Genomic DNA, 25448 nt, shown 5'->3' with positions numbered 1-25448 from the left:
TCTTGATGATAATACTCATTAACTAAAACAGAGATAGAACACATTTGCTTACAAATGTGGTCAGCTACCTTTCTTTCTCCATTAATTCTAAATGTTTCCTATTTTAGTATTTTGATATATGAGTTATATTTTAACATACTAATCGATTAATCTTTTACATAAAAACAACTGATGGCAAAAGAAAATGGAAGTTTGATATCAGTTTCTGCCAGAATGTCTGCTAAATGGATTTCACTTCTGCTCCTGCTAGAGCTGGGTTGTTACTTCAGTTGTGGGAGTTGTGGAAAGGTGTTGGTGTGGCCCATGGAATACAGCCATTGGATCAACATAAAGACAATCCTGGATGAGCTTGTGAAGAGAGGTCATGAAGTAACTGTTCTTACATCAAAAGCTTCTATTCTTGTTGACCCCACAAAACCAGCTTCTTTTAATTTTGAAGTTTACCCAACACAATGTGCTGAAGGTCATATGGAAGCCACTCTCCAAAGACTCCTTGAGGAATGGATATACAAAATGCCAAAAAATTCATTTTGGTCTTATTATTCAAAACTGCAAGATATTAGTTGTGAATCTTATACTGCATTTAGGAATCTTTGTAAAGATCTAGTTCTGAACAAGAAGTTAATGAAAAAATTACAAGAAACAAGGTTTGATGTCGTCTTTGCAGATGCTATTGTACCCTGTGGTGAGCTTCTGGCTGAAATACTTGAAATCCCTTTAGTGTACAGTCTCCGCTTCTCTCCCGGATCTGGACTTGAAAAGTATAGTGGAGGACTTCCCCTCCCACCATCCTATGTTCCTGTTGTTCTGTCTGAATTAAGTGACCAAATGACATTCATGGAAAGGGTTAAAAATATGATTCATGTGCTTTATTTTGACTTTTGGTACGAGACAGTATGTGACAAGCAATGGGATGAGTTTTATAGTGAAGTACTAGGTAAGTAATGTTGGTAATAAGATGTCTTAAATGTCCTAATACTTTGATGAGTAAATTTTCCACTTTACCCAGTGTACTATCTCTCTAATCCCTTGAAACAGTGAATTGTTAAAACTGATGAACCTAAACTGACTCATTTGTATTATTCAACATCCATTTCTACATTAGAGTTCCCTCTAATGTAATGGTGTAGTTTTTGACAATTTATGACAAGTTTATTAAATAGCACTGTAGCACTGTTGTCCTTTTGTTCATCGATTTGCTCAAGTGGACACCAGTAACATCTCCAGTGTGAGACTTGTTTTTACTGTTTTTGATATATCGAATACACCACAGTAGCTTGCCAGGCTCTGCCGTGCAGGTGGGATACTCTTGGTAGTTTTCTGGGCTCTCCGAAGGGATAGAGGAATCAAACCTAGGTAGTTCTTGTTCAAGGCAAATGCCCTACCCGCTGTGCTATTGCTCCAGCCCATAATCTATGGCACTGTCACACTGTCTGTGGCACTGTTGTCCGTTGTTCATCGATTTGCTTGAGCAGGCACCAGTAATGTCTCCATTGTGAGACTTCTTGTTACTGTGTTTGGCATATCGAATATCCCACAGGGAATTTGCCAGGCTCCGCAATGTCATGATTATTATATAATTAATTTTACTATTCTAAGTTTTTTCTTTATTATACTTATTTATACTGCATCTTCATTTTGCTAGTCTCTTTTATTTTAAAAAGCAAACATTAGAAATGTAATATCTTGTTCAAGGTGGATATAACTATTGGAGAGTTATACAATTTTATTACAGCTCTACTTAAACATTGACAACATTATTTCTCTTTGGATTCCTTATGTAGAGTTTAAACTATTTAGCCTGTTTACCTGAAGACACCATTCATTTTGAGGACTGACTTTATTTCAGTCAGTACCAACAACTTTACCTTCTAATAATTACACAGTCTCTCACTACTATGTGACTACAAATCATCTCTTTCAAGTATAAAATCTTTTTGAAAAAAGATGATACAAAAAATTCATCTATATTCTTTTAAAATGATATTCACTGAAGAAAGAATCAAAGTTAAGGGTGGCCACTGATAGCTGCCTATATTTTGTAAATCTTTCCAATATGTTGGCACTATATTTAACATAAAAATAATATGATGATTTTAACATGAACCCATTTGGTAGTAAATATAAATAATTTTCTCATAAACTCAAATAAAAATAATCTCTAATTTACTTGAAAATTCTAGGGCTAAGGAAATATCTTGTTAACTGGTCGAGATCCAGAAGCACCTGTGGGAAGGCATTCCTATTTACAACTGAGTGGAACATCAATAAATTAATGACTGTTACATCTATGCTGCACAACTTTCAGAATATACAAATACGTGTTTTAATTCCTACAGTTTATTTTGAACAATAATTCATGATTGTGAATAATATAATCATGTGAATTTATTAGAGATGAGAGTGTTAAACAGACTGATAGCGCTGTAGCACTGTCCTTTTGTTGTTCATTGATTTTGCTCGAGCAGGTACCAGTAACGTCTCCATCATGGGTCTTATTGTTACTGTTTTTGGCATATTGAATACGCCATGGGTAGCTTCCCAGGCTCTGCTGTGTGGGCAGGGATACTCTTGGTAGTTTGCTGCGCTCTCCGAGAGGTACGAAGGAATTGAACCCGGGTTGGTGGCATGCAAGGCAAACGCCATACCAGCTTTGCTATCACTCCACCCAAATAGTCTGACATACAAATAATTACTCCATAACAAAATTGTTTATTAAGAAATAGAGAAGAGTGTAGACTGGAGATCACCTTTATGGAGAGACCAATGTCTCTTAGGAATCTCTCTCAGTTCTGCCAGAGGTATAGACATCATAACTTCATCTAGAAGATAGAAGGTATGTTAGATCCTCTGCTTTGCTGATTTACATGTGTAGGAGTGGATTCTTTCTAGTCATAAACATTTCAGGTGCTTCTGTTTGTTTGGGAGTCACACCCAGCTGTGCTCAGGGATTATTCCTGGTTCCAGGCACAGGAAGTACACAAAGGACCATACGTAGAGATGTGGATCACTCAGTAAAGTTATATAAAAGGCCTACAAGTGGCCTACACTCTGTATGCTGTACATCTCTCTAACCCGAGTCATTAAAAGTTTAAATTCATTATTCATTTACTAATTTTCACAAGTTTTTTCTACTTTACTGAAGGTAAATATACATGATGATGATCATCATCATCCCCTTGATCGTCATATTTCTCGAGCGATCTCAGTAATGTCTCCATTCGTCTTAGCCCTGAGATTTTAGAAGCCTCTCTCTACTCGTCCTTCCCAATGATGCCATATTAGAGGCTTTTTCAGGGTCAGGGGAATGAGACCCAGATTGTTACTGTTTTTTACATGTGAATACGGCATGGGGAGCTTGTGAGTCTCTCCCATGTGGGCAAAAATTCTCTGAAGTTTGTCAGTTTCTCCCAGAGGGAGAAGTAAGTTTAAGTAGGTTATAAGCTTCCCGGAGCTTGCTTTAAGTCTCTGGATGTTGGCTGTTGATGAGATTACACAACGCCAGGGGCAGTCCCTGGGTGTGACACTACAAAATGGAAAATCAGGAAGGAAAAAGCCCAGTCCTGATCCAAGCAGACTTGGAGGTCTCAGCCCCAGGTCCACAACACCTAGGTTCCTCTGCCAGTACCTTCATGCGTGAAACTCATCCAAATGTGTGGAGAAGGGCCTTGAGCATGGCTGTGGCTAAGATCCTGAGGTCTTTGTCTACTGGGAACTCTGCTCAGTGCGGGGCGGGAAGATGGAGCCCATTCCCTCCGGGGAGTGTGCGGCTTGGAGGACAAGAGATTCTCTGTGTAGCTCTCCTCCGGGAGCTTGCTTTTTTCAATTTAAGCTTGCTTAAATATACATGAACCACATACAAATTATAAAAGCATATTAGAGCAGTGTCTTAGGTATATTTTTTATCACAGATGATAGAATTGAAACTGTAGAATTAAATGGAGAGTATGTTACATCGTTCCAAGTTCCATACGGAAATTTCCCTGGAATATTCACTTTCCAAACTCTCATTCTTTTTTGTCTTTTTTTTTGCCCCATTTTTTCTCTCTCAGGAAAACCCACTTCAGTATCTAATCTGATGAGCAAAGCCGACTTCTGGCTCATTAGAACATACTGGGATTTTCAGTTTCCTCACCCAATCTTACCAAATTTTGAGTTTGTTGGAGGACTGCACTGCAAGCCTGCCAAGCCCCTGCCCAAGGTAAGCCTGGTCCTGTTGTTTTATTTGACTTCACTTTGTAGATTTCTAGTTTTGCAATCTACCTAGATAAAACAGATACTAACAAGCTAAAATAACTTTAAAGTTATTTGCAGTCATCTCAATTTATTTGCTAGGGCTGGAGCAACAGCGCAGCAGGTAGGGCTTTCGCCTTGCATGCAGCCGACACAAGTTCAGGTTCTCTGCCCTCCAAGGTAGCCGTCAATCTACCGTGAGTATCTTGCCCACACGACAGAGCCTGGCAAGCTACCCATGGCATATTCGATATGCCAAAAACAGTAACAACGTCTCTCAATGGAGACCTTACTGGTGTCTGCTTGAGCGAATCGATGAGCAACGGGATAACAGTGACAGTGACAGATAACCCCTACATTTAGACATTAAATAGACATTAGAAATCCCTTTAGAGACTTCCACCCAGAGGTAGGAACTTTGCAATGTTGTGGCTCATAGGCGATCATGGGAAGGGGGCGGTACTGCACACCCTCGCCCAGATAAGATTCAGAGCAGCTGCTCAAAAACAGACCCTCTGCTCCTAAAGACTATGATCCAAGAGGTCTTGAAACCCATTTTGACACCCAGAGCTGCTACTTACAGACATGCATCTAGACTGTGAACTGAACTAAAATATCAGAAACTGCACGGCCACGACAGCTCATAGAATCTTCATTCTCAGCAATGAAAAGAAATTGTTCAATGATGCCTTTTCAGCAGGCCTGATTGTTGGGGTAAAGTTCCAAACAATAATCATGAGTTCTCTATTGAAATATTGAATGTATTCAAAGTATAGAGAATAAAATGAAGATCACTAGCTACTGAGGTGGGGACTGGTGGGTGGGAGGGGGTATATTGGGGTTCTTGGTAGTGGAACATATGCACAGGTGAAGGGATGGGGTTTTAATCATTGTATTACTGAGACTTAAACCTGAAAGCTTAGTATTCTTTTTTCATGGTGATTCAATATAATAAAATAAAATTTTTAAAAAATCACTTTAGAGTACAGTTTACTTAGACCAGGAGTGTTCTGTCTTACAATAAATGTGTAGCAATTTTCAATGCTGTATTGCCAGATAAATCTGCAGCAATTTTCAGTGTTTTGTTGCTAGCGAGGATGGAAAGGTAGCACAGCAGGTAGGGCGTTTGTTTTACATGTGGCCGACCCAGGATCAATTCCTCCATCCCTCTCAGAGACTTCGGTAAGCTACCAAGAGTATCTCACGCATACAACAGAGCCTGGCAAGCTACCCATGATGTATCTGGGATAATTCTATCCCAATTATCTGGGATAATTTGGCAAAATTCTATATGCCAAAAACAGTAACAACAAGTCTCGCAATGGAGACGTTACTGGTGCACGCTCAGGCAAATTGATGAACAACGGGATGACAGTCCTACAGTTCCACAGTGTTTCCAGTGAATGGGTAAAGTCGGGAGCAGAGGAAGTAATCTCATCCCATGCACTGTTGATGGTCTCTTCAGAACCCTATGCCTTGCACTGTTTGTCTTTTCATAACATCATACATTTTCATATGGTCTCTTCATAATCTCATGGATTCTTTAGCAGTTTCTCCTTTGCTGAGGAGTCTGCCCTTCTCAGGATAAGGCCTTGGATTTATGTATATGGATGGCATCTCAGTTTTTTCTCTGCAAAATTTCAACATTTGTATTTTAAAGGATCTGGTCTTCATATGTCTGGGCTACTTTAGGGCTAGGAAATTGCTTAAATCTTATTATTAACCAAAATACATTTATGCAGCAGAAGATGGGTGCTACCTGTCTACAGGCAATAGATATCTTGTAGAATAGAATTCTGGTCATAATTGACTATAAAATTAACACATAGAAAAATGTGTGTTGCATAGAGGCTGCACTTTACCTGTACCAGACATTCTGGCAAGAGCCTGAGGCATGTCATTGGTTCACCTTCAATAAATTTTTAACTGGCCATTGAAAAATGTCAACGGTAATCAAAAAGCAATAATAATAATAATAATAATAATAATAATAATAAGTCCAGAGAAATATCTGCCAGAAATTGCATCATTGCAAGCTTGTGCCTCTCAGCTACTTTATATTCCACATATGAGTGCAATCATTCTATGTCTGTCTCTTTCTTTCAGACTCATTTTACTCACCATGATACTTTCCATGTTGATCCATTTATATGAAAATTTCATGACTTGATGTTTTCTGACAGCTACATAGTATTCTATTGTGTAGATGTTCCTTTAATCAGTTTCTTTAACCAGAGTTTATTTAACCAGTCATCTGTTTTTTGGGCACTCTGTTTTTTTCCAGATTGTGGTTATTGTAAACAGTGCTGCAATGAACATAGAAATGCAGATATCATCTCCACTATACCTTTTTGCCTCTCCGGGATATATTCCCAGGAGTGGTATTGCTGGGTCAAATGGAAGCTCAATTTCTAATTTTTTGAGAATTGTCCATACTGTTTTCCAAAATGGCTGGACCAGTCGGCATTCCCCCCAGCAATGAAGGAGAGTCTCTTTCTCCCCACATCCACACCAACACTGGTTGCTTTTGTTTTTTGGGATGTGGGCTCCATCCTTTGACTTTGAGCCTGTGTTTGTTCTGGCTATTCAGATGTGTTTCTTTCAGACAGCAGAATGTTGGGTTCAATCTCTGAATCCATTTTACCACTCTGTGTCTCTTAATTGGTGAATTTAGACCATTGACCTTGAGAGAAATTATTATTATGGGATTCGGTGCCATCTTTCTGTAAAAGTTTGTTATGTTTGTAGGGGATTTTCTTGACTTACAATAGCCCCTTTAGTCCTTCTTTTAGGTTTGGTTTTAAGTCTATAAATTTCCTGAGCTGTTGTTTATCTGTGAAATAGTGTATGGTTCCTTTGAGTTTAAGTGAGAGTTTAGCCGGATAAAATATCCTTGGTGAAGCACTCCTTTCATTGAGTTTTTTATATCCAACCACTGCCTTCAGGCTTGGAGGGTTTCCTCTGACAGGTTGCTGTGAATCTAAGAGGTGCTCCTTTGTATGTGATTTCCTTCTTTGACCTTGTTGCATGCTGTATTGTTTCTCTATCCATCATGTCCATCATTCTGACTATAATATGTCTTGGAGTTTTTCTGTTAGTGTCTCTTTTAGCTGGCACCCTTCAGGCTCCTTGAATCTGTATGAGCACATTCTCTACCTCTGGGAACTTTTCAGCAATAATTTTTTGACTGTGGATTTTTCATTGGGATTGCTTCCCTGTCCTTCTAGTACACCAATGATTCTAATGTTCTTCCTCTTGAGATCATCTTCTAGGACTCTGATTCATCCTAGAGCTATTTTGAGGTCTCTTCCCATTGTTTTTTGTTGCCTGTAGGCTTCCTGCAGCTCATCTTCAAGCTCACTGATTCAGCCTTCCACTGTAGTCATTCTATTTTTGAGGACAATATTATTTTATTTTATCTATCAAATCCTTCATTTGTGACATTTCCTTTTTAGCTTTTTTTAATTTCTGCTCTCACTTCTTTCCATATTTTCTTGGCTATCTGTTGTATTGTGTCTGTCAGGTCCTCCTTTAATTTCATGGATACCTTTTCAATCTTTATGTTGAGCTCATTGAACATCTTCAGCATTTCAACTCTGAATACTTTTTAGCAGAGCTCAAGTTTGTAGGAAATGCCTATTAAGGCTTCTGGATTCCTTTAATTGTCCTCTCTTTGTGGTGGGGATTTGCACTGTTTTGTCATGTTGTTGTGGTGGTATGGAAAAGGGACCTTCAAGTTCAGTATCCCTGTTCCCTATTGTTGTGAAAAAGGAATCTGGATGAGTTTGTTCAATGGTAGTTACTTTTTTGTTTTTCCCCTTCTAGAACATGTCCTTCCTCTCAGATGTGCTTCTAGTACTTAGATGAGGACTAACGTAACAACAGATTGCTTGGTACTGAGAAAATAAGTGCGGCCGCCTGCCCAAAATAAGCCACACCCACTTTGCTTAGGCCATGTCCCCTGAATATTAGGCCATGCCCCTTGCCTTACAATAGCTGTGTCCAAGAAGCAGGCTGGGACTCCAGAAGGGCGGGTTTAGGGACGTCACACACCTGGGCTTGAAGAAAAAACTGCTGCAGTGCTTGGGGTCGGCATGCTGTCAGCCAAGGCGGGAGTCCGGAGGGTGGGAGGTGATTGGGGTGGTCTGAGTCAGAGAAGCAGGCTGGGACGTGGAAAGGGCAGGTCAAGGGCAAGTAAGGGAAAAATGGCTACCATCATCAACTTAGATCATTCAGAATCCCCCCTGCAGCAAGAGGGTATAGGGATAGACAACTAGGAGGCTCAAACTTTATAGTTTCATAACAATATGAAGAAACAGTGAAAATACCCACCATGAAGAGAGGAAAAAGAAAAAATTTCAGAAGCCTCAACAGGGGTTATCCACATATAAGACCTCTTTGATAAAAAAATTAAAGAGAAAATCTTGAAGATAGTCTACGTACTGAAAAGCAACCATGGAACAGACATCCAATCAATTAGAGAATATGAATAAAACAATGGAATGGTCCACCAAGAAAATTCAAGAAGAAATGAGAGCAGAAATTTCAAAGCTAAGAATAAAAGAGACACAAATAAAGGAATCAGTAGATGAATTAAAAATCTCATGCTGTCAGCCAAGGCGGGAGTCTGGAGGGTGGGAGGTTACTGGACTGGTCTGGGTAAGAGAATGGTCCACCAAGAAAATTCAAGAAGAAATGAGAGCAGAAATTTCAAAGCTAAGAACAAAAGAGACACACATGAAGGAATCAGTAGATGATTAAAAATCTCAGTTGGTGCCCTCAATATTAGAATGGCTACAACAGAAGACAGAATCAGTGAGCTTGAAGATGAGCTGCAGACAGCTTACAGGATACAACAAACAGTAGCAAAAGACCTCAAAATGGCTCTAGAGTGAACTAGGATCCTAGGGGATGATTTCACGAGGAACAACATAAGAATCAATGGAGTACCAGAAGCACAGGGAAGTAACCTGAATGAAAAAAATCACAGTTGAAATGAGAAGGAAGACATAAGCTACCAGAACCTATGGGATATAGTCAAAGCCCTGTTAAGGGGAAAATTAATAGCCTTGCAGGCATTCTTCAGGAAAGAAGAAAGGGCCTACATAGATAGCTTGACTTCACAGCTTAAGATCTTAGAAAAGGACCAGCAAAAGAACCAAAACCAGACTGAAGGAAATAAATAATAAAACTTAAACCAGAAATTTACAACATGGAATCCCAGAAAACAATATGAAAGGTCAATGAAACCAAGAGCTGGTTCTTTGATAAAATAAACAAGGTTGATAAACCTCTAGCAAGACTTACAAAGAAAGAGAGAGAGAGAGAGAGCAAGCTATAATAAACCAAATCAGAAATGAAACGGGGGATATCACAACAGAAACCAATGAAATTCAAAAAATCATCAGAGATTACTTTGAAAGTCTGTATGCCACCAAACAAGAGAACCTAAAAGAAATGGATAAACTTTTTGATTCCTACAATATCCCAAGATAGAACCAAGAAGACTTGGAAGACATGAATAGACCCACAAATATAAAAAAAAAATTTAAACAGTAATCAAATTCTTCCCCAAAACAAAAGCCTAGGTTCAGATGGATTCATTGGGGAATTCTTCCAAACATTTAAAGAGGACTATTGCCAGTTCTCGTCAAGCTTTTTCAGGAAATTGAAGAAACAGGAACTCTCCCAAACAGTTTCTATGAGGCAGATATCTCCCAAATACCAAAAGTAAACAAAGATACCACTGACAGAGAAAATTATAGACCAACTCCTGATGAACACCAATGCGAAGATCCTCAACAAAATATTATGAAATAGAATGAAAGAACACATCAAAGGATCATACACCATGACCAAGTGGGATTAAACCTAGGATGCAAGGATGGTGTAAATATTCAGATATCAATCAACATAATCAATCATGTCAACAAAAATAAAGATAAAAAGAGTATGATCATACTGATAGATACAGAGAAAGAATGTGACAAAATCCAACACCCGTTCATGATGAAAACTCTCACCAAAATGGGTTTTGGAGGAACTTTCCTCAAGATTGTCAAACCCATCTACCACAAACCTATGGCAAGCATTATCCTCAATGGGGAAAAATTAAGGGCCTTTCCTCTAAGATCAGTGACAAGACAAGGATGCCCACTCTCACCACTTCTGTTCAATATAGTACTGGAAGTATTTTCAATAGCAGTTATGCAAGAAAAAGGTATTAAGGGCATCCAGATAGGAATGGAAGAAATCAAACTCTCACGAATTGCAGACGATATGATACTATATCTCGAGAAGTCTAAATTCTCTACCCAGAAACTCTTAGAAGCAATAGACTTGTACAATAAAGTAACAGTCTATAAAATTAGTACCCAAAAGTCTATGGCTTTCCTATATGCAAACAATGATTCAGAGGAAAGGGATATGAAAAAAGCAATCATGTTAATAATCATGTCCCAGAAAATCAAGTACCTCAGAATCAGCTAAACTAAGGAAGTAAAGGACCTCTACAAAATGGTACTAGCATAACTGGACAATCACATGCAAAAGAATGGTCTTAGACCACGACCTAACACCATGCACAAAAGTCAGATCAAAATGGCTTAAAGACTTCAACATCAGACCAGAATCCATAATTTACATTGATGACAAAGTTGGCAAAACCCTCCACGATGTAGAATCTAAAGGTATCTTCAAAAATGACACAAAAACGATTAACCAAACAAAAACAGAGATCAAGAAATGGGACTATATTAAACTAAGAAGCTTTTGTTCCACAAAAGATACAATGACCAGAATACAAAGACAGTCTACAGAATGGGAAAGGATATTCACCAAATACCCATCAGATAAGGGGTTATATCAAGGGTATTTAAGGCACTGATTGGAATCTGCAAAAAGAAAACATCCAACCCCATCAGAATATGGGGCGATTAAATGAACAGAAACTTTCCCAAGGAAGAGATACAAATGGCCAAAGGGCACATGAAAAAATGCTCTTCATCACTAATCATCAGGGAGATGCAGATAAAAACAACTATGAGATACACCTCACTCCACAGAGACTGGCACACATCCAAAAGAACAAAAGCAACCGCTGTTGGAGAGGATGTGGGGAGAAAGGGACCCTCCTACACTGCTGCTGGAAATGCCAACTGGTTCAGCCCTTTTGGAAAACAATATGAACGCTTCTCAATAAATTAGATATTGAGCTCCCACTTGACCCATCAATGCCACTTCTAGGAATATACCCCGGAGAGCTGAAAAGTATAGTTGAAATAACATCTTCCCTTATATGTTCATTGTAGCACCATTTACAATAGCCAGAATCTGGAAAAAACCCAAGTGCCTGAGAACAGATGACTGGTTAAAGAAACTTTTATACATCTATACAATGGAATACTGTGAAGCTCTTAGAAAAAATAAAGTTATGAACTTTGCATATAAGTGGATCAACTTGGAAGGTATTATGCTAAGTGAAATGAGTCAGAAAGAGATATTCAGACATAGAAAGATTGCGCTCATCTGTGGAATATAAAATAACGGAGAAAGAGACTAACATTCAAGAATTGTAGAATTAAGTACCAGGAAATTGGCTCCATGGCTTAGAAGCCGGCCCCACATGTACGGGGAAAAGGCAGTACAGAGAGAGAAGGGAACACCAAGTGAAATGTGTTTGGAGAACCCGCTCTGGAAGGAGATGCGTAGTGAAAGTAGACTATAGATTGAACACGATGGCCACCCAATACTCCTGTTGCAAACCACAACACCCAAAAGAAGAGAGAGAACAAATGGGAATGCTCTGCCACAGAGGCGGGATTGGTGTTGGAGATGGGATTGGGGGTGGGAAGGATACTGGGTTCATTGGTGTTGGAGAATGGGCACTGGCGGAGGGATGGGTTCTCGAGCATTGTATGATGGAAACAGAAGCATTAAAATGTGTAAATCTGTAACTGTATCCTCACGGTGATTCACTAATTAAAAAATTAAAATAAAAGAATTTTAAATGTGAAAAATAAAAAATTATTTTAAAAAAAGCGAAGGAGAGTATCCTTACAAAAAAGAGGGAAGATCACTAATAAAGGAAAAAAAATAATCACTCCAATTTGGAATGTGCAAGTGAACCCAAATATACTATACAGTGGAACAGGAAACTGGGACACACTAGAGAGGAACAAATCAGTCTGTGTGTGGGGAGAGGCACAAAACTGAACCCATACTTCTCCTCATATGTTCTGATACATCCTAACATCCTGTTATCAAGCCTTATGAACTATCACTTCTGAAAACTGCGAGAAATACAGGGTCAAAGGAAACCCAGGGCCAGGAACTAATCAACAGCCACCCTGACATAGCCAAATACAGAGAAACAAAAGGCAGAAAAGCAAATAAAACCTATAAAAGAAAAGTCCAGTTAGCATCCAAGGATATCCCAATAGGGCGCCTTTCCCTTTAAGGAAATTCTATATTCTGTTTCTTGCTTTTCACTCCTTCCATTCTAATCTGTCTGCAAGAGCACAAAAACCTAGAAAAGTACATCCTAAAACAGGGTTATACCACAGCAGTAGTTTTATATAGACACTTCAAGATTCCTTGGATTGGGGCTTGTGGGACAAATCAGAATCCTTTGCTAGGACTTTGTTAAGGGAAAATGGTAATCTCCATTAAGAATCTCGATATGGTACTTGTTCCTAATGAATCTTCCCCTGATGGGTCTATTTATAAGTTGTGGTCTTAGGTTTGAATTGTCAGTCCCCCTAGGGCTGTGCCAGCAACTTCCAAACATTTTTTTAGTATTTTCTGACCTTCTGAAATTTTGGGGCCAAGACAAGTTCTACTTTGCAACTTCATAAGAAAAAAATGGAAGTAATTTTTCTTCTTTTTTTACTTTTCGGTCACACCCAGCAATGCTCACTGGTTAGTCCTGGCTCTGCACTCAGGAATTGATCCTGGCGGTGCTAAGGGGACCGTATAGAATGCAGGGAATCGAACCCAGGTTGGCTTTGTGCAAGGCAAATGCCCTATCCCTGTGCTATGCTCCAGCCACAGTGATTTTTCTTTTAACAATGGAGGGAAAGATAAATATCTGTATAATCACAATACACAATTCTAATAGTAGTTTTCATTATTAATATTCTTAAACAGGATTTAAAACCACGTCAATAATGTAACTAAGTCTTTGTTTTAGTGTATTAAGAAAGTTTTTCTCTGAAGCATTTTTGTTTTCAATTATTAGATTATCCCATAATATGTATGCTACCTGTGGAAGTAAAAAGATATATGGCAAATTATGCCTTGATTCTTTAAAAGGTTAGAATGTTAATTTCATAATATCCACAAATTAAATTTTATTGACAAATATAATCAGAGATTAAAAATTACTATAAGCTATGTAAAACATCAAATATTGAGTTTATTCTAAATAACCAAAAGGAATTTATAACACTTTACATTTACATTATAACACTTTACATTTACATTATAAAATATTTATGCAATTATATGGAATGAAGACATTAAGGCATGACATTTTCTAAATATTTATGTATATGTATATTTTATTATAAAGCATAATAAACAGCATCACAAAAACACATTTTATAAAGAGCTTATTTCTAGGGCATATAAATAACACATTTTTCTTTCTGGTGTTTTTTTGAATTTTTCTAAAGGTTCTTATGCTGTGGATCAGCTACTTTTTTTTACAAAGATGTCTGAGTTTAATTATTGGTATAGGCTTCTAGGTTCACACAGATTATCGTGTCAACCATAGAAAATTTCAGTGAACAACATTGTCAGTATGAAATTATAATTTTGCCAAATCATTTGTATTGACATTTGCTTTTAGTGTGCTTACTTTAGTGTGACACATCCTAAAAGCAGTGCATAAAAAGATATCATCCCTGCCTACAATGCATGAATTAACATAAATGATTTGACATAATGATGAGAAAATATGACTATAAATGAAATTTGTTCCTACTGTGTTCCTCTGCCCAAAATCTATAATAACAATTATAAAAGTATAAACAGTCTCAGAATATTATCTAAGTTCATCTGCTCCCTTCAACTTCCCATTATTTCTAATACATTGATTATAACAATTAATTCTAAAAATAAAAACAAAATTGATATCATGCCAAATAAATTTCAAAAGAATTATTATATAGTCTAGCAATATTTTGCTATGCATCCAAAAAATTAAAATAAGAATCTCAGTGAGATATTTGAACACCTAACTTCTTTGCATTTTTATGAACAAATTTCAAAAAGGGGAAACAAACCATTTATCCTAAACAGACAAAACAACAAATTATACACATGTACAATAATATGTCTATGAGAATTAGAAAGGGAATACATCCTAAAACATTCGTATTGTGGATGAATATTGAGGTCCAAATTCAGGTGACAAAAATAAAAATCTCTTATGAGGTATCTAGATATCAAAACTTACAAACAAAAAGTAGAATGGTCATTAACATGGAATGATGATAGGTAAATGGAAATTATTATGGTTTGGATTCCAGTTGTATTAATAAGAAGAAGCCTGGAGGTTATTTACATAACTGTGGAAATATAAATAATACCAACACTTTTGAATTGCTTCTTTAGAATGGCAACGTACAAATGTCTTATTTGGTCTCTATGGGAAACAGAATTAAACTTTTGTAGGGAAAAAAACTTAAACTTGAATTCTTATAGGATCTCTTGATTTTAATTTCTTAACTTATACTGCAAGAGCATGAAAATTTTATTCAAAAAGTATGCACACTAATATCCATGGCCCCTCTACTTAAAGTAGTCAAAATATGAAAACAAGCCATGTCCATTGAAGGATGAATGGACAAAGAAGTTGGGGTTTATAAGCATAATGAAGCACTTCTCAGCTATTAGAATAGGTGAAACCTTTTGTTACAACTTAGATGGAGCTAGAGAGGGTTATGTTAAGCAAACTTATTCAGAGAAAGAACAAAAACTGATGACTTCATATATGTGGCATACAAAGAAGTGAATAAAAAGCATGGAAAGTATGTATTTACAACAAATATTTGGACTATGAAACAGAATTGAGATGACCAGTTGGTGGTAGAAGAGGGAAAAGGAGTGGAGCTGAGTAAATGTGACTCTAGGACAGTGATGGGGGTAAACAATGATGGTGGAGGAATAAGTATACCAAACACACAAACGCAAACACAATTTCTACCATCTTTTCTCAGCTACCGAAAAAAGGGGGAATTTCTAAGCTGGCAAATTTCATGTCTTGAGTATTCCACCATATTTTTTAAAGGTCATGAACAATTTCTAAAATACTTGATGTTCTTTACTTATACTACTATTGTTATCAATTCTTTTAACATTGTTTGATATTATGCTGACCTTCAATAATGGGACAAATTCTTGCATTACAGGACATGGAGGAGTTTGTCCAGAGCTCTGGAGAAAATGGTGTTGTGGTGTTTACTCTGGGGTCAATGGTCAGTAACATGCCCGAGGAGAGAGCCAATGTGATTGCATCAGCTCTTGCCCAGATTCCACAAAAGGTTAGGTAATATTAACACAGAATGTGCAACAATGAATTAGCAATGTGTCTGCTAAATCTGTATAAATCTATATAAAAACAATACATGAATGCTCAATTGTGGTAAGTCTGATTTATCTTATATATCTTAATCAATTCTAACAAAAATGTATATGACACTTACTAAAGTTTTATAGATAGTACTTTTAAATCATAATAACTTGACATTAACGTTGAGATATATTTTATGGGTAAATTTAGGTGAATTGTTATTATAGTAACATTTTAGGATAGGAACAGAAATGGCAAATTCTTCCCTGTCATTTGTACGTTTTAGCAGAAAATATGACAGGATAAAACACGGCAGATGTTATCAGAAACATAGCAATAATCAAGGATTGATAAGTAGGGCTTTGAAACACAAGTACTAATGTTACTCAGTGTAAAATTTATGAATACAAGAATCAGCATTACAAGGGCTGGAGCAATAGTACAGCAGGTAGGGCAGTTGCCTTGCATGCGGATGAATGGTTTCGATTCCCAGCATCCCATATATCCTCTGAGCACTTCCAGGGGTGATTCCTGAGTGCAGAACCAGGAGTAACGCCTGTCCCTTGCCAGGTGTGACCCATAAAGCCACAAAAAAGAAAAGAATCAGCATTACATAGCTTCTTTCAAATCTCAAGATAGCTATACTTGTTTAGAAATGAAGGTAAGAGAGGAGTATAAAAAAAAGTCAATAAAATTATGCCCACTCTGTGAAAACTGAAGATGTACTCCACACCACAAACCTTTTTAGATTTATTTATTTATTTATTCATTTATTCATTTGGGTTAGGGGCCACACCCAGTGGTGCTCAGGGCTTATTCCAACTCTCACTCAGGGATCACTCCTGGAGAGGCTTGGAGGATTATCTGTGGTGCCAGGGATTGAACACAGGTCAGTTGCATGCAAGTACTATCATTCCAGCTGCAACGTCTACTTTTTTTAGTCTATTATCTTATATTCTTGCTTGCATCTGTGTTTATATTTGAAAAGGATATAAAGTCACTTCATCATGCACAGGACAAGCAAAGGTCTTTCATTTGTTTACTATAATTCAGATTTTTAGAATTTCTGGGTAATTTCCCAAATAAGAATCTGTTGGTAATGTACATAAGGGTTTTGGCTATACATATTTGATCTAATACCTATTTAATTGATTATATCTATGCTATAACGTTAAGGGAAGTGGCTGCTATAATGATAAGTGGAATGAAGTGGTGACAATTCTGGATTGTTTCTCTGTTTATTCCATTATTTGTTGCCAATTCTTCCCCTTTCCTATGAGAATGTCCAAGAACAAAATATATAACGATGTATTTTTTAAAGTTTTTTTGAACTGAGATACACAGTTACAAAGTTGTTCATGATAAAGCTTTTGTCATACAATCTGTAACAATATTCTGGACTCATAAAAAATATTACTTCCCGGAGATTTTTTCTTATACATTACCTGTAGTGAGCAAGCAAACAGGCAGTGCATTTTATAAACAAAAATTATTTTATAAAAATTATTATTTATTTAATTAATTTATAGTATGGACCAGCTATTTAAAATCATACGATATAAATTTCCAATAAAACAGTATATCAGAAGGTATATTTAAGTAAATTTATTTCTGGAAACCTGTGGGAAAATAGTTGTCTAATCTGAAATTGAGAGATAATTTTAATAAATACCTAATAATAAATAGGTAGTTCTTACTAATTTCAAACATTCTCTAAATTGAATTACAAAGTATATTATTGATAATACCATCTGATAAATGGCTCTGTGAAAAACACCGTTATTATATGCACATTTTTAATACAAATATAAGCACATAGCAAATCCATTTATATTATACCACAATGTTTTATTTTGGGGAGCAGGGCACAACCAGTGATGCTCAGGGACTATTCCTAGTTCTGTTCTCAGGGATCACCCCCAGCAGTATATAGGGGGGGCGGAAAGGGGGGCATAAGGGATGCTGATGATTGAACCTCATTGAACCTCATTGTTCATTATATGCAAGTTAAAAGCCCTATGCACTGTAAAATTATCCTATGTAAGTGTTCTCTATAGAAGAAAGGTACAGAATCTCTTGTAGGTTTAGCATTTAAACATACTGTAATTTTGACATTTGACTAGTAGATTAACACATTTTCTTTCTTTTTTTTTTTACAATTAAATGCCTGTATTATGCAATAGATAAAGGTAATAGCATTGGTAAATGGTTTGGGGAAAACTGAAGAAACACATAATAATGAAATTCAACCTCTCTTCTATACCATGTACAAAATACACTCAAAGTGAACCAAAGGTTAACACATTTTCTTAATATTCACAGGTTATTTGGAGATTTGATAGCAAGACACCAGATACTTTAGGGGCAAATACTAGGCTATATAAGTGGATCCCCCAGAATGACCTTCTTGGTAAGTTTCTGAAACATAAATATTGATATAAAAGTAATTCCAGATAGTCAATTCACAAGGAAACAAAATTATTATGAATTTATTAGCTAATAATAATAGTATATGTTTACTTATTATATGCTTTCTTATTATATAGGATCTTGCTATTATTTTCAAAGAACTCAGTGGAAATTTAGTTATCACTAATACTATGTCATAACTCCAACACATAGTTGCCCATTATGTAGTTTTGCATATATTTAGAAACCCAAATAAAACACATGTTTTAAATATTTTCATAGAAAAATTAATGACTAAAAGTAAAGCACAAAGCGTCTGTGTTTGGTCCTGACATCACATGAGCACGATACCCTGTTGAATGAAGCCCTGAAAGAAACTTTGATCCCAGTACTGCCGCACCTCTTACCAGGCACAGAAGCTTCAGGCCCTTGCTACCTAGCCAAGCATCAGGAGACCCAGAATTAAATTAATTATTTTTTAAAGTACAAATAAAACCACATTGAAAGATGGTATTAGAAAATGTTCTTTGCCTAAGCGTGTACAAATTATTTTGTACCCTTCTTGCACATTAGATAACAAAAATATTTAAAGATACACCAAAGTAATGACAAACTGCCTATTCATGCCATGTGCATGACTATTCATGTCTTGACCATGACCAATCTCATCAGTTAAGCAAAGTAAAGTAATCCGTAGTTTTTATATAGTGAAATTACTCTGAGTCTATAAGGCAGAACTATGATATTTTATTATTCTCACAACACCTGAAAATAGGCTCTTGTGAACAATGAATAGGATTTAGAGGCATATTTAGTCTCCAATTTCTGTCCAATTCCCTAATTTTTAATCCTGCCAGGCCTTTCTACTAAGTCATGGTTTATGTCTGAGAATATTTTTATACGCACTAAGTTTTCATTTACTTACTTCTTGATCAGGCAAAAACATTAAAACAAGATTAATAATTTACATAGGAGCTGGAGAATAACACAGCAGTCACAACGCACTTGGGTTCAATCCACAGCACTGATATGATCCTCTGAGCAGTGGCGGGGGGGATCCCTGAGCGAACAGCCAGGAGTAAGCCCCGAGAACCACCCCGTGTGGAAAAAAAACTTAAAAAACACACTTTTTTCATTTTATTTGTTTACCTGAAAAACTTGGTTTTATTTGGTAACTGAAAGTAAATAGGCGTTCTTCATTTCTTTATCTAGCAAACTAAAATATTCCAGCTCTGAGATCTGAAAAATACATTTCATTGTCTTGTTTTATCCTTTCATTTCATTACCCAGAATCATGATTGTTTCCTAAAATTTGCTCGATTTTAGGTCATCCCAAAACCAAAGCTTTCATCACTCATGGTGGGACCAATGGCATCTATGAGGCAATTTACCACGGGGTGCCTATGGTGGGCATTCCCCTGTTTGCGGATCAGCCCGATAACATCGCTCATATGCAGGCCAAGGGGGCAGCTGTCAGGGTGGACTTTGAAACAATGTCAAGCTCAGATTTGCTCAATGCATTGAAGACAGTCATCAATGATCCTTCGTGAGTATCACAACATTTTAATAGAGAATATTTATACATGGGTAATTTTCTCAGTTGTATGTCTTACATTAGTTTCAGAGATTAATTAAGAAATATGAATAATCCCATAATAAGTGAGCTATTTTCCTCAAACATTTATGAAAAGCTTGCATTTTAGCCCCATTGACTTTGAGGTAAGTGATTATTGCAACAATTTGCTCTGTGAACAAATGTAAAGATCCCTTAGGTAATTGTAAGAGGTCAGTTTTACAACTATTGCAAAAACCAAAGAAGTAAAAACTAAGAACATAAAGTATCACTGTCTGTATCACTGTCATCCCATTGTTCTTTGATATGCTTGAGCGGGCACTAGTAACGTCTTCGTCATGAGACTTATTTTACTGTTTTTGGCATAGCAGCAAATATTACTTTAAGACAGAGTCAAAATTTTGAAGCTTTTAATACTACTTTGTCTTAAGAAATAGCTTCAATTATTATTATATTGAAAGCTTTCAACAGAGAAATAATTTACATAGTATCCAACTAAATACATACAATAATGTATTCATACTATGTTACAGAGAGATGAAATTATCACTCTGACCTAAGTTTTGGATATTTTCAAAAGCCCTCGAAAATATTACAGTTGAAAACACCCCTTTCCACTTCCACAATATTCAGGCATTAATCTATACTCGGTTTCTATAAATTATTTTATTATGTGCATGTTATACAAAATATATAATCTTATGTAAAAAAATCTTTCACTTATATAATACTTTAATTTTTCATTCATGTGATTATTATGCATTGCTGAAAAGTAGTGTCTGTGGCCTAAGAGATAGTACAGTAGTAAGGTGCTTGCTCTGCATGTTGTCTACCTGGGTTTGGTACTTCCCACCCATATGCTTTCTTGAGGAAGCCTGATCCCTGAGTGCAGAGCCAGATGGACGGCTTAAGCATCACTGGGTGTGAACAAACACCCCCCCCCCAAAAAAAAAAGTTAAACAAACTAAACAGTAGGTATGGTGAAGATTATTTATTTCACAAAGAAATTGGGTGTAGGTTTCTTTTCACTGGTGACAAAACAATGAGTCCTCTCACCCATGCACAACCAGTTCATCTATAAGTGATGTACCAGCATTAATATAAAAATTCATTTCCACCAATGACATACTTAACTACAATAATTTTGAATACAATTTCCTCTAATAGACTTGATATTACATCTTTACACTCCATTTTATTTATAATTTTTTGAACTCTAGAATACCAACTTAAATATACTATGAGTGAAGATCCCCCAAATGTATTGCATTTGTAAGCCAACAATTTTACTTTGATTCATATATATGACAGTTCAAATTGTTTTCCTTCGGGTAAACAATTTACTGGGGTATTTCTCTTCTCTCAATGTGCCCTTTGGGGCTCTTCCTTAGGTATAAGGAGAATGCGATGAAACTAAGGGCAATTCAACGAGATCAGCCAGTGAAGCCTCTGGACAGGGCGGCCTTCTGGATCGAGTTCGTCATGCGCCACAAAGGAGCCAAACACCTGCGGCCCGCCTCCCACGGCCTCACCCTGCTCCAGTACCACTCTCTGGACGTCATCGGCTTCCTGCTGGCCTGCGTGGCAGCTGCCCTGTGGCTCATCACCAAATGCTGCCTGTGCTGTTGCCGGGTGTTTTCTAAAGCAGGGCAGAAGGAAAAGAGGCACTAGTTTCATATGATGCCCTAAGCTGCTCTCTCTCACAGAGAGGACCCCTTCGGTTTGTTTCAGAGAGAAGAGGGTGCAGGTTTTCACTGGTGACAAAATTACTCTCATGTTAAGTTGTCATGTCAAAATTTGCTTTCACCGCGAGACACTTGGGCAGTCTTGGGCCGGGGCTGATACCGGCTAGCACTCCGCTGAGATCGACCTGGGTGCCATGCTTTTGCAAGGCCGCTTTGCTCCTGAACGACCAAGATCCAGAGGCCAGCTACATTACTTCTGGTCCCAGCAAGTGCTTGCAGCCATGTCGCTAGACTGCGAACTATGCCTTTCTTCCAATCTTCCCCAGGAAAGGAAATGACGCAATTTCCAACATAAATCTCCCTGGACTCAATTACTAAAATACAGTAGCGGCAGCCTAACTTTATATCTCTTCATTCTCATCAGTGAAAAACTAATTATCAAATGCTTCCTTGTCAGTAGGGCAAGGAGGGGTAAATACCAACAAGAATAGTGAGTTCTGTGTTGAAACTCCAACAGCAATAGTGAGTTTTGTGTTGAAATATGGAATATAATCAAGGTAAAGAGAAAATGAAGTGAAATTTATCAGTTATGCAGGCAGGGGGGGCTTGGGGGGTGGGGGGTGGGAGGTATACTGGGGTTTTTTTGGTGGTGGAATATGGGCACTGGTGAAAGGATGGGTGTTTGAGCATTGTATAACTGAGACATAAGCCTGAGAACTTTATAACTTTCCAAATGGTGATTCAATAAAATAAATTAAAAAAAATAGAGATAAGGTTACTTACCATAAAAAAGAGAGTCCAAAGTGATGTAAAAGAAAAGGAGCACATGAAGGAAGAAGTAGAGACTGGAAAATACTAAGTATTTCCCAATAAGAACTGCATCTTGTGGTGATATCTACTGACAACCACAGGATTTTTGTAGCTGATCAGGCAAATGACTAAACACATAAAATTTGGAGGAATTTATCCTATTTACTGCTTCTGTGCTTGCCATGAGAACTGAGAAAAATAATGTGATAATGTTGAAAATAAAATTTGCTTTCAAACTATTTCCCTCTATTTGAGGTCAGAAAAATGTAATTTTAAGAAAAAAGAAACAGCAGACAATAAGTGAAAATAAAATATATGCTTAAATATTGAAATGCATTGATTCTATTTTTTTTTAATGTATAAAATAGCATTGAGCCAAAATGATGTTTAGTTATAAGGTTTGTCACAGGTCTTTTCCATACAACTCCAGTATAAAAGTGGTACTCTATTAAGGAAATCACTTGTCACTTGTCATCACTTGTCATCTAGTTGATCTTCGATTTTTGGAGTGGGGGCCAGTAACATCTCCATCCATCCCTGTCTCGTACTAGAGTAGCCCAATTGTATCTTCTCGCTCCAGGAACATGAAGAGCCTCAAATAGTTCATTCAGGGTTTTGACGAAGAAGTCTGACCATCTCGTTGGTGGGCAGCCACGCAGTCTTTTGATGTCCCTCGGAATCCAGTCAGTAACAGCTCTAGTCCAGCAGTCATCTCTAAAACGCATTATTTGTCCGGCCTATCAAATTTTCAATGCCTTGGCTAAAGAGACAGTGTCCCTGATTCTGGGTTGTCAACAGAGGTTGGAACTCCGGATTCCTTCTCTCACTTGAGTGAAACGTGATACTCCAAGCATAGCTCTTTCCATTGCTCTTTGGGAGACCAAATAGTGTTCTCATCCAGTTTGTGTAGGGCCCAGGTCTCTGAGGCATATGTTAGTGCAGGAATTAAGGAAATAGTAGTATTGATGGGCTAAAATGTAATTGCTATTTTCTTCAGGAAACACCAAACTGTTTTCCACAGAGGTTAAGTTAATTTTTATAACCACCAACCATATTCTGGTATGTATTTTTCCTTTTATCCTCACCAACACTGCTTAAGTCTTCGTGTTATAAGTCATTTTTTGTTGGATGTCATTGCAGTTCTTATTTTCATTTCCATAATAATAAATGTTTGAATTTTTTTAACTTTCTTCTATTTGTTATGAGAGCATCTGCATGTTTTCTTTGGACAAATTACATTTTCTGGTCAATTTCCCAATTTTTTTTGATGAAGTAACTTATTTGGGGGTGAAGGTTGTCCAATTATTTAGATACTTTGATTAGCACCTCAATTCCATTTAAGATCAAGGATTTTCATATACATTCTCTTTTTTTTTTTTTAATTCATTTATTTTTAATTAGAGAATCACCGTGAGGGTACAGTTACAGATTTATACACTTTTGTGCTTATACTTCCCTCATACAAAGTTCGGGAACCCATCCCTTCACCAGTGCCCATTCTCCACCACCCGTAAACCCGGCGTCCCTCCCACCCTCCCCAATCCCATCTCCCCCCCACCCCACCCTGCCACTGTGGCAGGGCATTCCCTTCTGTTCTCTCTCTCTAATTAGCTGTTGTGGTTTGCAATAAAGGTGTTGAGTGGCCGCTGTGCTCAGTCTCTAGCCCTCATTCAGCCCGCAACTCCCTTCCCCCACATGGCCTTAGACTACAATGTAGTTGGTGATCGCTTCTCTGAGTTGACCTTTCCCCGGAACGTGAGGCCAGCCTCGAAGCCATGGAGTCAACCTCCTGGTACTTATTTCTACAGTTCTTGGGTGATAGTCTCCCACTCTGTTATTCTATATACCATAGATGAGTGCAATCTTTCTATGTCTGTCTGTCTCTTTCTGACTCATTTCACTCAGCATGAAACTTTTCATGCCCATCCACTTAACTACAAAATTCTTGACCTCCTTTTTTCTAACAGCTGCATAGTATTCCATTGTATAGATGTACCAAAGTTTCCTCAACCAGTCATCCGTTCTGGGGCATTCGGGTTTTTTCCAGATTCTGGCTATTGTAAACAGTGCTGCGATGAACATACATGTGCAGATGTTGTTTCGATTGTACATTTTTGCCTCTCTGGGATATATTCCCAGCAGTGGTATTGCTGGGTCAAATGGGAATTCAATATCTAATTTTTTGAGAATCGTCCAAATTGTTTTCCAGAAGGGCTGAACCAGTCGGCATTCCCACCAGCAGTGAAGAAGGGTCCCTTTCTCCCCACATCCTCTCCAACAGCGGTTGCTTTTGTTCTTTTGGATGTGTGCTAGTCTCTGTGGTGTGAGGTGGTATCTCATGGTTGTTTTGATCTGCATCTCTCTGATGATTAGTGATGCAGAGCACTTTTTCATGTGCCTTTTGGCCATTCGTATTTCTTCCTTGGTAAAGTTTCTGTTCATTTCTTCGCCCCATTTTTTGATGGGGTTGGATGTTTTCTTCTTGTAGAGTTCAACCAGTGCTTTATATACCATTGATATCAACCCCTTATCTGATGGGTATTGTGTAAATATCCTTTCCCATTCTGTGGATAGTCTTTGGATTCTGGTCAATGTATCTCTTGTGGTGCAGAAGCTTTTTAGTTTAATGTAGTCCCATTTGTTGATCTCTGTTTTTACTAGATTGCTTAGTTCCGTGCCACCTTTGAAGATACCTTTATCTTCAATATCGTGGAGGGTTTCGCCGACCTTGTCTTCAATGTACCTTATGGTTTGTGGTCTAATGTTGAGGTCTTTAATCCATTTTGATCTGACTTTTGTGCATGGTGTCAGGTCAAGGTCTAAACCCATTTTTTTGCATGTGGTTGTCCAGTTGTGCCAGCACCATTTGTTAAAGAGGCTTTCCTTGCTCCACTTCACATCTCTTGCTCCCTTATCAAAGATTAGATGGTCATACATTTGGGGTTGTGTGTAGGGATATTCCACCCTGTTCCATTGGTCTACGGCTCTGCCTTTGTTCCAGTACCATGCTGTTTTAATTGTTACTGCTTTGTAGTAAAGTTTGAGGTTGGGGATGGTGATGCCTCCCATCATCTTTTTCCCAAGAATTGTTTTAGCTATCCTTGGACGTTTGTTATTCCATATGAATTTTAGGATTGCTTGATCCATTTCTTTGAAGAGTGTC

At 37.5% G+C, this 25448-nt stretch overlaps 1 protein-coding gene across 1 annotated transcript; it reads left to right on the top strand.

The window, feature by feature from the left end:
- The first annotated feature begins 213 nt into the window (after positions 1-213).
- LOC129404903 (UDP-glucuronosyltransferase 2B31-like) lies at positions 214-22054 on the top strand. The gene is made up of 6 exons (XM_055139152.1): positions 214-937; positions 4053-4201; positions 15648-15779; positions 18131-18218; positions 19544-19763; positions 21182-22054. The coding sequence occupies exons 1-6, from the start codon at positions 214-216 to the stop codon at positions 21459-21461; spliced, it is 1593 nt and encodes a 530-aa protein (XP_054995127.1). The 3' UTR covers positions 21462-22054.
- Positions 22055-25448: the final 3394 nt, after the last annotated feature.

Source organism: Sorex araneus, chromosome 5 (assembly GCF_027595985.1).
Source record: "Sorex araneus isolate mSorAra2 chromosome 5, mSorAra2.pri, whole genome shotgun sequence".
Classification (NCBI taxonomy): domain Eukaryota; kingdom Metazoa; phylum Chordata; class Mammalia; order Eulipotyphla; family Soricidae; genus Sorex; species Sorex araneus.
The sequence above is the reverse complement of the archived record's forward strand: the minus strand, read 5'-3'. Positions and strand labels throughout refer to the sequence as shown.

Excerpts from the sequence above, each read along its gene's own strand:
- LOC129404903 (XM_055139152.1), top strand. The coding sequence starts at position 214 with ATGTCTGCTAAATGGATTTCACTTCTGCTCCTGCTAGAGCTGGGTTGT. Across the intron at positions 18,219-19,543 it reads CCCCCAGAATGACCTTCTTG|GTCATCCCAAAACCAAAGCT; the intron begins GTAAGTTTCTGA and ends GCTCGATTTTAG. Across the intron at positions 19,764-21,181 it reads ACAGTCATCAATGATCCTTC|GTATAAGGAGAATGCGATGA; the intron begins GTGAGTATCACA and ends GCTCTTCCTTAG.